At 39.0% G+C, this 13,679-nt stretch overlaps 1 protein-coding gene across 2 annotated transcripts in view; it reads right to left on the bottom strand.

Moving 5' to 3' along the window:
- Positions 1-13,679, bottom strand: part of cyfip1 (cytoplasmic FMR1 interacting protein 1) — a 39,039-nt gene that overhangs the window by 18,196 nt on the left and 7,164 nt on the right. For both annotated transcript variants that reach the window (XM_058778074.1, XM_058778075.1), the window contains exons 4-13: positions 9,024-9,101; positions 8,821-8,922; positions 8,555-8,736; positions 6,522-6,618; positions 6,136-6,264; positions 4,335-4,439; positions 4,065-4,156; positions 3,602-3,719; positions 1,975-2,097; positions 367-492 (exon numbers count right to left, since the gene is read on the bottom strand). In XM_058778074.1, coding sequence (XP_058634057.1) covers positions 367-492; positions 1,975-2,097; positions 3,602-3,719; positions 4,065-4,156; positions 4,335-4,439; positions 6,136-6,264; positions 6,522-6,618; positions 8,555-8,736; positions 8,821-8,922; positions 9,024-9,101 — 1,152 coding nt within the window. The remainder of the gene's footprint in view (positions 1-366; positions 493-1,974; positions 2,098-3,601; positions 3,720-4,064; positions 4,157-4,334; positions 4,440-6,135; positions 6,265-6,521; positions 6,619-8,554; positions 8,737-8,820; positions 8,923-9,023; positions 9,102-13,679) is intronic.

Raw genomic sequence — 13,679 nt, 5'->3', positions numbered from 1 at the left:
TGTTAATTCAGTCACTGATATGATTCAGTGAGTTCATTCAGAGAAGGATTGATTCAAAATACAGGCCCACACAGAGTTTAATACTACATTTTAATCATTCTAAATAAATAATAAAATTAAATTAAAAATGTAAGAAGAAAGTAAAATCAAATAAATAATTATACAAATTAAAATTAATGTCATTATATAATAATTAAAAGGAATTAAAATGTATAGTTAATGAATTCAAAACCTGAATAAATTGTTGTTCATCAACCAAAAAAGAATTATTTTCAGTGGAGGTCATGAGGTGCAATGACTTTTAAAATGTTTGTGCATTTATTTTGTGTTTATAATTACAATGCTACACAGCTGAGCTGTACTGACCTCCACCAGAGCAAATTTCTCCTCACTGGTGTAGTTGTATCTGGTGGCACGTTCATACTCCTCAGCATTGTCTGGACATTCTTTGTTGGAGTATTTATCTGTGGGGTGCACCAACTTCCAGGAATACTGCAAAAAGGAAAACATTTTACAATCTTTCATGTATAATTGCTTGTGATGATTATTCTGCAAGAGATGCAAGAAAAATCAAATACGTGATCTTCAAAGCTACTTCACAAATTTCAGAAAATATGGTTCTTCATCTCCATCCCCAGCCTAATTTTCTACAAATATCAAAATCCATTTGACTAATTGCCAAGAATGGACTTGTTTCAGGCTGTTTCCATGGCAACAATATTTCACAAGACCGACAGCATAAAATGTTTTGTTCAGAGAAAAAAAAAAAAAAAAGTATAGCTAGAACTGACAATTAAAGTGATTCAAATGAAAGGTGAAAACGTCGCTGGCCTTGTGGAAACAAAAAGGAGTGCACACCAGGGGAGTGACAGGCCCCATCTATTCAATGAATGAGGTTCAAGAGCTGTCTTGAATGGGTGGGTCGCTGATACTGGAAATTAGAGGTTAGTTAGTCTTTAGTATGTGCGACAGGTTGTCTTTCTGCCTGATGAAGTGTGTGGTGTGAATGACTGTCCTCAAACAGAGCAGGACCTGAGCAAATTAATTTCTGGGAAAATTCATCTTTCCGTTTTGAACAACTCAATTAAGCAGCTCTCAGAAATTGGACACTTCTATCAGACAGCACTCATTAAAAGAGCTTTTGACAGGCTGGTGTTTGTTACTGCTGATAGACGTTTCAAAGAACTTGGCATGTTCATTAATCTTCTTTTAGAGGACTGTATACTTTAGAGTTGACCGACAAACATCTCAAGTGTATGTAATATAGTTTATTTTTCTTCCTTGCTCTTAAATGCCTGAAAGGGATGCACTTTTGTAAAGATATGATGCTTAAAACAAAAGACACAGTAAGTCTGAAGACTGTATGTAGTTTTTTGGTATTTTTGCAAACTTTTTTCTATTTCTGTTATTAATATTTTTTGTTGAGCACCCTGTTTGAGACTTTTCCCAGTGATGTGTGTGCTTTTGTTTAGATTTTATTGCCATTTTGTCATTAATAAACACAACAGTTGAGAGTAACTGGAAACTAGACAGAGAGAGGGGAAAGAAACCAGGACATAATTTAAAAAAATTGCTCATTGCTGATGCATTAATAATAGAAAATTTGGAATACTTTAATATTTAAAAATTGCTTAATATGTTATTGCACACCATAACGTACAATGAAATCTTCAAAAAAATGAACCTTTAACATTAAAAAACATTAAAAAAAATAACAAACATACAAAACTTTTCCAGATTTGAATCCCAGATTTTAAATGTCTACTGCAAGCACAAGTATCCATTGCTCCAAAATTTAAGTGATTTCGGGGGCTTTGTCTTTTAATCAAGCAGATTTATAAGAGAACAGCATGAAAGCAGGGATCCAGCCATGCGTTACCCACATGTGTTAATCACTACTGCTCATCAGTTGGAGTTCAGCTTTTCCTGGTTGGTGCTCACATACATAAATATGAGTGTCACAATTCCACTCACCACTTCCATGACCTGAGCGCTCCACTGAGAAAGCAGCTGCAGACCCTGCAGAGCCAGATCAAACAGCTTCCTGTATTCAGAGTCCGTCTTCTGGGCCTCCTGACGCCCTGAGCCGGTCACTACCTGCAAAAATGAGAAAAGGCAATGACAGAGCAAGTAAACAAGATAACATAACATCTACCACAACTACTATCATTAGAGAGAAAATGAGCAAATTAATGAACCACTGAAATCTCTTCTCACAAGCTAATGACAAAACTCCAGGATCCCTGCCATATCTACAGAAGCAGGGGCTGCATTCGAAATGAACAAACACAGGAGGAAATGCCAAAACCCTGTATATGTGCACTTGTTTCAGCAGTCCAAGACAGCACAAGAAACAAGCACTGCATGTCAAAACCCCTGACATCTGACAACCAGGGCTGTGGAACGAACAAACAAATTCCTCCCCGTTTCTCCTTGTCACCGGGCTGCTGTCACTGATAGCAGACCCCAGTTGTCCTCTGGCTGCCAATACGTTCTCATTATAGTGCTGCTGCCATGTCTTAATTCAATCCCAGGCTGGCCTCCTCCCCTCACATTTCCATATTCATCTGTAAGAATATACAGTAGCCCCCGTGGTTCTGAATGCAAACTCTGAGTTGCTGAGATTGAGCTTTGAATCCATTCAGCTAAGGAAAAGAGAATCATGTATGAAGCGAGAGCTGTTCACCCTCTCATGGCTAATGAATATTTATAAAATCCACTCACATGAGCAAAAACTAACTCAACAAGGGCAATGTAAGCCACTGTAGCTTCTGATTCTCAATCTGTATGATTCCCACCATTAATGCACTTCTAAAAGATATTTTTCAGCACCCTCTAGGCTGAGGCTTATTCAGTTTAATTAGCAATTTTTTACCATAGTTACCATAAGAACTAGAGTACTAGTAGAATATACCATATGAATATTTTTATGTAGCAAGGATGCATTAAATTGATCAAAAGTGATACTAACGGCTTCACGTTGCTACAAATAAATCCTATTTTAAATGAATGCCATTCTTTCAAACTTTCTATTCAAAGAATCCTCAAAAAAAAAAAAAAAAGTGTATCATGGTTTCCACAAAAATATAAAAATTTTATAATAGTTAGCTATGTTGCTTGAGCCAAAAATCAGCATATTAGAATGATTTCTGAAGGATGATATGACTTTGAAGACTGGAGTAATAGTTAATTATAAAATGTATTAAAATAAAAAGTTATTTTACAGAAATCAGTTATTTCAAATTGTAATATTTCACAACATGAATGTTTACTGTTTTCTTGATCAAATAATTAACATTACTGCAGCCAAAATTGTGATTTTATTCCAACCCTAATAAACAAACAACTGCTTTAATGTGATGCGAAACAACACATTTGTTTTTACCAGTTTCTGATTCAATGAACTACTCAGAAAACAAACTTCGTCAGAGGTCATATGTTTAGAAATAGCAAGTCATTTGGCATATTAGGTAATAGACATTTCATCCCCTAACGTCATTGGCAGCATGAGTCAGTGCATGGCAACTGGGGTGTCTGCTCTGCATTTGTTTATTAAGACGGTGAAGAAAAGACAGTGTTTTGTTTTTTAAAAACCTCTCACCTCACTGTTGCTGTAGCGAGCCAGCTCAGAAATGAAGCGCATGTGGTCTTCACGGATTTGAATCATCTGCTCACAGATATTATATTGGGGGCTACTGCCTGCAGATGTGCATGACCACCTAGAGGATAGAGGAGGCCAGGCAATTAAAAAAAAAAAACGGAAGCATCCAGTAAATAGAACATTTGGCTATTTTCATTTCTGGTGAACTTTTACAAAAAGCAAAACATTTCTTGCCAAATTTTCTTTAATAAAAAAAACTGTATGTGGACAAAGACTTTTATACAACTTTATTGATGCTTTTGCAATCTCAATTCTCCATTTATTGCTGTGTCTTGGAAAAGTAAAACCAGTAAAGCAACCAGTGGAAAAGCAACCAGTACATTATTAAAAATATCTATTAAAAAGATTGGGTTATCTGCATATACAGCATGCACATTGAAGTACGGCATCCTAGGACACCCACCTGGATTTGTTTTCCTCATAGTGAGCACTGGTTTTGATATAGCGGGCCAGCTCAATCTGCATGTCACCAAACAGAGGCACTACCTGCAATTGCTGTAGGGACAGGGCAGAAGGTCAAATCAAATTAAAATCCTCCTCACGTGATCCCAACATAAATGGCCAGATGAGACAGATTGTGGTTTACACCAGGTATTAACATGCATCTCTATTTGTTAAGGTCAGAGATTTTATGACCATTTATATTACTAAAACCACACAGACAGACACGTACCTTGAAAAACTTGTCAATTTTCGTGAGGTTGATTCTCTTCTTGGCATCCAGTTTGTAGACGTTGCTGTTGGTTCCATCCATGAGATAGAGACCAAAGCCCATCACCTACAAGACATGGTCACACCAAACTATGTGAAAAACTGGTGTAAAATCCTTAATATCTTGATTTTTACATTAAACAGCAATCTACTTGATGATAAGATTATGATACATAAATATCAAGATTCACATTTAACATTGTCAAAACTTGCATGAGTAATTTTCTTTAATACATTTTTTAAATCCATTTAGCAAGGACACATTCAATTGATCAAAAGTGACAGTGAAGACATTTTTAATAATACGAAATATCTCTGCTTCAAATAAATGCTGGGTCATTCCGTGCCAACTCAACCAGAGGTCCCCGGCTCAAATTTTTGATTTTGCTAATATTTTTTCTGATGAAAGACACATGTATAGTTGATGAAAGCCAAAATATTAAATATCACCGTTGAGTATTTACTGTTTTGCAGAGGCCATTTAGTTTTCAAGCACTGAAATGTAATATTCAACAATCTGAAAATGGAGCCTCATTGAGGTCCCCATATCTCTGTGACTGAACGATGTAGGGCCTTGAAAATGAAGATTACAAAAGAAAAGTTTATTAAGAACTAGAATCTAAAATCATATTGCGATATCTTCAATACTTCTTGAGTTATAGGCATGCAAACTTTGGAAAAAGGATATTTATGGCCCTCAGGCAGGTATGTTCAATGCAGTTGTTTTGACAGAACTAAACGAGATACATCTCTAGCTTCAACATTATTTGTTCTTCAGCCATTCCTCTTTAAAAGAAAAGTAGTATCATATTTTTGCAAATTGACCCACATTTTTGACCACTAAAAATATGTACATTAACAATTTACTCTTGGAGCCATATTGAAATTCTAATATCTCTAGAACCGAACCATATAGGGCCTTAAAAATAAAGATGCCAAAAGGAAAGTTTGTTAAGACCCAATATCTAAAAGGGTATTAAGATATCTTTAATACTTTTTGAGTTACAGGCATGCAAACTTTGGAGAAAGACTTGAAAAGTGCCGTTTCCCCATTTTTGAATGGTCACCATTGGCACATAATGCAACAAAGACTGCTAAAGTGAACAGATTTTACTAACATATCTACAAATCTCTGTGAAAAAATAACATTGTAATGCTGCCATCTTTCTGAAGTCATTTTTACCCCCTTGTAATTTGGCTCTGAATCGCAGGTGAAAATGGCCATTTTGACCCCCCCTCTACAAAATAGTGGATTACTTAGTAAATATTAATCCAATTTTGGCTATCATTACTATACATGTTTATCTTCCTTCAGAAAATATTAGCAAAAATATTAGCAAAATCAAAAATTCGAGCTGGGGAAATTTCTGAAATTTGGTTGATTTGACACGGAATGACCCAGCTGTTCTTTTAAACTTTCTATTCACTAAGGAATCCTGAACACAATGTAGCATGGTTCAAACAAAAATATTAAGCAGTGCCACTGTTTTCAATATTTATTTAAAAAATAAAAAAATAATTAAAAAAGCATTAAATCAACGTATTAGAATGATTTTTCTGAAGGATCATCTGAAGACTGGAGTAATGGCTGCTGAGTATTCAGCTTTGCCTTCAGAGGACTAAATTACATTTTAAAATAGAAAATATATTTTCAACCGTAATATTAATCAATATTGCCATTTTTACTGTGTTCGTGAACAAATAAATGCAGCCTTGGTGAGCATAAATGATCTCTTTCAAAAACATTCAAAATATATGCTTACTTTGAGCAGCATGTGTTTCTCACTGGGGGTGAGGTACATCTTGTTTTCATAGTAGTCCACACACAGGTTAACGATGTCTGCCAACAGCTCATCATATCCGCTAATCACTTCAAGCTGCTGCTGCAGGGACTGAAGCAGAGATGCCTGTCAATATCAGCAACTCATACACAGAACATTGTCTAAAGCACTGCTGCATGTATTTGTGTTTATTATGCTGCTGTATCCCGGGACTTGAAGTCAATTTAGTGAATGTCAGTGTTCAGGAGCTAGTCTACATAAAATACAAATATGTCAAAACAAATTAACACACCTTGTTTGTTTAGATACTTTATAGTCAATGCATGTTCTCAGTATTAAGTGCTAGTTTACAGAAGATGGTGGGGTACCTGAGTGATCTTGTTGTGGTTGGCCAGGAACATGGATAAGTTCTGAGATTCCTGGATGGAGGATGGCTCAGACATTTTCCTCAGGAACTGGGCAGCTCTGATGGACAGAGAAAGAAAAACATAAGCAAAGAAGAGAAAGACCAACACAAAACATATCACAATCAAGCCAGTTTAAACACTATATGTCACTATGACAAACAATTATACATACAGTAGATACTTTTATAAGACAAATACAATTATTGTCTGACACTTATAAAAATATGTTGCTTTTGTTTTTATGGAGGGAACAGTGAAAATGCTGGCAGTAAATCTGATCTACTGGCCAGCATGAAAAAAAATCTGTAACGCTGAGCCCTAGAAAGAAAAACACAATAAAAAAAGACAGAGACATTCCAAATCATCAGTCCTCATTCTGCTGGATCTATCTGCCGCGTTTGACACTGTCAATCATCAGATACTCCTCTCCACCCTCTCATCACTGGGCATCGCTGGAATTCCACTTCGCTGGTTTGAATCCTATCTCACTGGTAGGTCTTTCAGGGTGGCCTGGGGAGGGGAGTTATCCAAAGCACATACACTGGTCACTGGAGTTCCTCAGGGATCGGTTCTTGGACCCCTCCTCTTCTCCACATACACTACATCACTGGGTCCCATCATACAGGCACATGGATTCTCCTACGACTGCTATGCTGATGACACACAGCTCTATCTCTCCTTTCAACCAGATGATCCAACGGTAGCTGCAAGGATCTCAGGTTGCCTGGCGGACATCTCGGCATGGATGAAAGAACATCACCTTCAGCTCAACCTGGCAAAGACTGAGCTTCTTGTCTTTCCCGCCACTCCGACTCTACAGCATCACATCACGATCCAGTTAGGTTCATCAACAATAAGCCCATCAACTTCGGTCAGAAATCTTGGTGTAATCTTTGATGATCAGCTGACCTTCAAAGACCACATTGCAAAGACTGCCCGATCTTGCAGGTTTGCACTACACAACATCAGAAAGATCAGGCCCTTTCTGACGGAGCATGCTGCATAACTTCTTATATATATATATATATATTTTTCCTTATTTATTCCTTCCCTTGCTAGCTTGTACTTATTTAAACAATGCCTGAGACTTGGTGTTACAAGCACTTCGTTTGTCGGATTGCCTCTTCAAGATGAATCGCTTCATGTATTCCCCAATTGTAAGTCGCTTTGGATAAAAGCGTCTGCAAAATGACTAAATGTAAATGTAAATGTGACATAGAGAGAGACAGCAAGAGAATGACAAGAAAAGCGTTTGAAGACATGTGATGGAAAAACTGGATGGGGTGGCTGACAAATCTGACATTTCATAAAGTGTGTTCAGCAGGTGGGCGCTCTGAAAACAAACTCAAATCTACGCAGATACACCAACTCACACGAACACTTTGAAAGAACAGGGGTCATAAATGAGGTGGATGAGGTGGATTCTGTTTTATTATAGTTTGAAATGTAATCTATTCCTGTGATGGCAAAGACAAATTTTCAGCAGCCATTATTTCAGTCAATTTCAGAAATCATTGCTGAGCATCTTCAATAATCATATGCTGATTTAGTGCGCAAGAAACTTTTATTTCGTATTAGTATTAATGTTGAAATTTTTGTGGAAACCATAATCATTTTTGATGAACTGAAAGTTCAAAAGAACAGCATTAAATTGAAATATAAATATCAAAAAACTGAAATACTTATTTTGTAACATTTTAAATATATTTGCTGTCAGTTTTGACCAATTTAATGCATCCTCGCTGAATAAAAGTATTAATTTGCTTTAAAAAAAAAAAAAAAAAAAAGCCATACTGGCAAATACAATGCATAAAATATTTTCTTAGTTTGAAATGTCTGTAAAATGCCTAAGCAGCACCAAAAAGTGGGTATACTACAGTGATAACGCTGACCAGAAGAATTCAGATGTGGAATGACTGCCATCTAGAGGATGAATGTATTAATGATGAGACTAGATGCAAAACTGAGGCTCACAGAGAGCAGTCTGTGGTTACCTCTTGTAGGCGGAGTGATCATTTTTGACGCTGCACTTCATGTTCTTAAGTTCGTCCAGCACCGCAAACATGTTGATGAACTTCCCCAGTGTGAGCAGATAGGCTTCAGACACAAAGTCCTTCCTCCGCTCGGCGTGACACAGTCGACGCACTTCCCCACAGAAGCGATCTATTGCTGTCCTCTGAGAATGAAGTAAAATGAGAGAAGAATTAGTGTATCTTAAAACACCTTGTATTAAAATCTAGAAAATAGTGTTGATCTTTACCTGAAAGTACATGAAGTTCATAAGTTTAGTGACTTCAGGCTCGAGCACCTCCACTGTCTTCTCATAGATCTCCACTCTGTTGGGCTGTTCATTACACTTCACCTGAGAGAGGGACAGATGGAGAGGGTCAAAACAACATACTTCCAATCTGTGTTGATGATGTTGTGAGTTTTTCAGAGCGGCTTTTGGCTTGACTAATTTACCTGAGGAATAGCTCTTGAACAGCTCCTCCAGGTATACAGCATCACGGCATACTCCTGTCCTTCCTCCAACATCTCATTCTGTAACACAGCAAAAGTTCCCATGAAATTATAATACATACATAATATATTCTACATACAGTGGGGTCCAAAGCATTAAAGGGATAGTGCACCCAAAAATGAATATTGCGTCATTAATTACTCACTCTCGTGTCATTCCAAGCCCGTAAGACCTTCATGCACCTTCGGGACACAAATTAAGATATTTTTGATGATATTTTGAAGAATTGTTCAATAAAGTTGTTATTTTTGTGTTCTTTGTACGCAAAAAAGTATTTTCGTCGCTTTATAAAATTATAGTTGAACCACTGATGTGATGTCACATGGATGGACTATTTTAACGATGTCCTTACTACCTTTCTGGTAGGGCTGAACGATTTTGGAAAATAATCTAATTGCGATTTTTTTTTTTTTACCAATATTGCGATTGCAATTTAATATGCAATTATTTTTTAAAGCCGTTCATGTTCTGTATTATTCAATAAAGACAAGCAATAAATCATTGTATAGTATGACCAACACAATATTAGACAGATTAAACAAATGTTATTTTCTGTAGGCCAGGCCTATATGTTACGATGAAATTAGGTGATGCATGAATTGATATGAATGACATTTTTATTAAACAACTACAATCACAGTAGTATATTGACCGATTTGTTGAACTTCCAGCCTTGTAAGCATGTAGGCTAATAATTATTATGACAACATAAAGCACTGACAAATAAGCCTGGTGTAAACATTAATATGAAAGTCAGTAACAAATCACACAAACTGAAGTAGATTGCAGAAATATAAAAACAAATCTACTTAAGAACATGAACCACATTATTTAGGTCATTCAAAGTCACTGTAATAAACATATAGCTTATATAAACATGTGGATTGCACTTTTTAAACACTGTCAGGCTTAATGTATATAATAAATAGAAATATATATATTATCTTTAAGTTCAAAGTCTTCAGTAATGAAATGTACCATAACACTGTTACTTCGCGTGTAGCGTGCCAGGATTGCCAGGTTTTAACAACAAAACCGAATAGTCACCAGAAGAGACGGACAGCAGCGCGTAAGTGTTGCAAAACTTGGTCATAGATCTGTTGTTTAAATTATTTACTTGCTGTTAGGAAGGAATACTTCGTTTCCTATCTATTTCTATTCTGCATTTTCGTTGAGGTTTTTATGTTTGATTGCACTTACTGGTAATTATAATAATTTGCACCTCGGCTAAGAAGGAACCTGGATAATTTTCATTGCTCCTTGCAAGCGAAGTGTTAGTTTCGTCTTGAGCTATTTGCACTTGGCTATTGGCTGGGCCAATCAGAAGCCGGCCACAGCTGTTTTCACTGTAGTGTGTTAGGCTGTATATATCAGAGGTCCGAGCACTGACGCGGAAGCATCAGCGGAAGCGTTCAGCAGAAGCGTTCAGCCTCCTCGTGTGAAGACCGACGAGGGTAAAGACCAACGACTTTTCCTGCGCGACTTTAACCGAGCAACGACACCGAGCCACACACTTAAGTATCATTTTTTCCCCCTTCCCTTACACACTCTCCTTTTCTATCCTCTTTCCTTCCACCTCTATCATGTGTTTCCAAACCATTCCGGTTCTCTCTCAACCACGCTCTAACGTCACATGCAGACGGCAACGTAACCCTGCTAACCTGCGCCTTATCTCTACCTCCTCTGTAGTATCCTCCTCTCTTCCATCACCCACCCATTTCTCATCTCTGGATGTGAATGCAGCTACTGAGACTTTATGCTCTACCTTAACCTCTTGTCTAGACGACATTTGTCCTCTCTCCTCTAGGCCAGCACGGGCTGCTCCTTCCAACCCCTGGTTATCCGAGGTTCTTCGTGAACATCGGACTACACTCAGAGCGGCAGAGAGAAAATGGCGCAAATCAAACAATCTGTCGAACCTCAGTAGGTACCAGTCTTTGCTCACATCCTTCTCTGCTAAAGTCCACACTGCCAAATCCTCACATTTCCACAACAAGATCGACAGCGCTCCAGACATGCGTAATCTCTTCAGAACATTTAAATCCCTGCTCTGTCCCCCTCCACCTCCTCCCACCACTTCTATTACAGCTGATGACTTTGCCACTTTTTTTACAGACAAAACTAGATCGATCAGTGGTCAGTTTTCACCTCCACGCACACAGGACCCTCAACCTACCACATCCACTGCTAAAACTCCCATCTTCTCTTTCTGTCCCCTCACTGAGGCTGAAGTATCCAAGCTTCTCCTCTCCAACCATCCTACAACATGTCCTCTTGACCAAATCCCCTCACACCTTCTCCAAGCAATCTCACCCACACTCTTACCAGCACTCACACACATCATCAACACATCCCTCCTCACAGGCATCTTCCCCACTGCGTTCAAGCAGGCTCGGGTAACCCCACTGCTCAAAAAACCTACATTAAACACTTCTCTTATAGAAAACTACAGACCTGTCTCTCTCCTTCCGTTCATAGCGAAAATACTTGAACGAGTTGTCTTCAACCAGGTCTCACTGTTTCTTTCACAGAACGACAAACTGGACGCTAAACAGTCAGGTTTCAGGAGTGGCCACTCAACCGAGACTGCGCTACTCTCAGTCACTGAAGCCCTGCGAATTGCAAAAGCCCATTCCAAATCATCAGTCCTCATTCTGCTCGATCTATCTGCCGCTTTTGACACTGTCAATCATCAGATACTCCTGTCCACCCTCTCATCACTGGGCATCACTGGCATTCCACTTCGCTGGTTTGAATCCTATCTCACTGGTAGTTCTTTCAGGGTGGCCTGGGGAGGGGAGTTATCCAAAGCACATCGACTGGTCACTGGGGTTCCTCAGGGATCGGTTCTTGGACCCCTCCTCTTCTCCACATACACTACATCACTGGGTCCCATCATACAGGCACATGGATTCTCCTACCATTGCTACGCTGATGACACACAGCTCTATCTCTCTTTTCAACCAGATGATCCAACGGTAGCTGCACAGATCTCAGGCTGCCTGGCGGACATCTCGGCATGGATGAAAGAACATCACCAGCAGCTCAACCTGGCAAAGACTGAGCTTCTTGTCTTCCGTGCCACTCCGACTCTACAGCATGACTTCACGATCCAGTTAGGTTCATCAACAATAAGCCCATCAACTTCGGTCAGAAATCTTGGTGTAATCTTTGATGATCAGCTGACCTTCAAAGACCACATTGCAAAGACTGCTCGATCTTGCAGGTTTGCACTATACAACATCAGAAAGATCAGGCCCTTTCTGACAGAGCATGCTGCACAACTTCTTGTCCAGGCCCTTGTCATTTCTAGGCTGGACTATTGCAATGCTCTTCTGGCTGGACTTCCGTCAAACACAGTCAAACCTCTACAAATGATTCAGAATGCAGCAGCACGACTGGTCTTCAACGAGCCCAAAAGAGCCCATGTCACACCTCTATTTATCTCCTTGCACTGGCTACCGGTCGCGGCTCGCATCAAGTTCAAGACACTGATGCTTGCATATAGAACAACCACAGGCTCAGCACCCGCTTACTTGCACTCTCTATTAAGAATCTACATCCCCTCCAGAAATCTGAGATCTGCTAGTGAGCGACGCCTCGTGATACCATCACAGAGAGGCTCAAAATCACTCTCCAGAACATTCTCGTTCACCATTCCTGGCTGGTGGAATGATCTTCCCACCCCTATCCGGAATGCTGGATCCCTGTCAATCTTCAAGCAACAACTGAAAAGTCATCTCTTTCGACAGCACTTGACTTCATCCTAAACTTAAAAAAAAAAGTTTACTTACTCCTTCCTTTGGTAGTTTGTACTTATTTGAACAATGCCTGAGACTTGGTGTTGCAAGCACTTCGTCTGTCTGATTGCCTCTTCAAGATGAATCGCTTTATGTATTCCCCAATTGTAAGTCGCTTTGGATAAAAGCGTCTGCAAAATGACTAAATGTAAATGTAAAACCCGGCCAATTGCTACTCAAAACTAGCCCAATCGCGTTTCAAGGGGGGTCGTTTTTGGAGGGGTTCCCCTGGTAAGATTTGCACTCCAGGGACTAAATATCACATTTTGGGAGGCAAATCGCAGCCCTGGCAACACTGTAGCGTACCAACTTGATGCTTCCTCTGAAGACTGCTTAGACGTGTTCGACTTGAAGCAGCGCTGCTTAAACCGATCGGTGTGTGTCATCAAAGTACCCAGAGAGCTATAAGAGAGCGGACGTCTCCTTATGCTTTCTCTCGCCGTACTTTGATGTCATACACCGATCGATCTTCAAGTCGAACAGACCTCTTTACTCTCGTGTGTCACGTGAAAGAGTGAAATCGCAGCTTCTGCGGTTGAAAAAAAATCGTGTTTTTTCATGTCGCGATATTATCGCAAATGCAATTAATCGTTCAGCCCTACTTTCTGGGCCTGGGAACATTTTTGTTACATTGCTGTCTATGCAGGGTCAGAAAGTGCTCGGATTTAATAAAAAATATCTTAATTTGTGTTCATAATACGAACAAAGGTCTATGGGTTTGGAACGACATGAGGGTGAGGAAATTTTTGGTTGAACTATCCCTTTATGGCCACACTGAAAATCTGGATTTTTTTTTCT

Source organism: Onychostoma macrolepis, chromosome 06 (genome assembly GCF_012432095.1).
Source record: "Onychostoma macrolepis isolate SWU-2019 chromosome 06, ASM1243209v1, whole genome shotgun sequence".
Classification (NCBI taxonomy): Eukaryota; Metazoa; Chordata; class Actinopteri; order Cypriniformes; family Cyprinidae; genus Onychostoma; species Onychostoma macrolepis.
The sequence above is the reverse complement of the archived record's forward strand: the minus strand, read 5'-3'. Positions and strand labels throughout refer to the sequence as shown.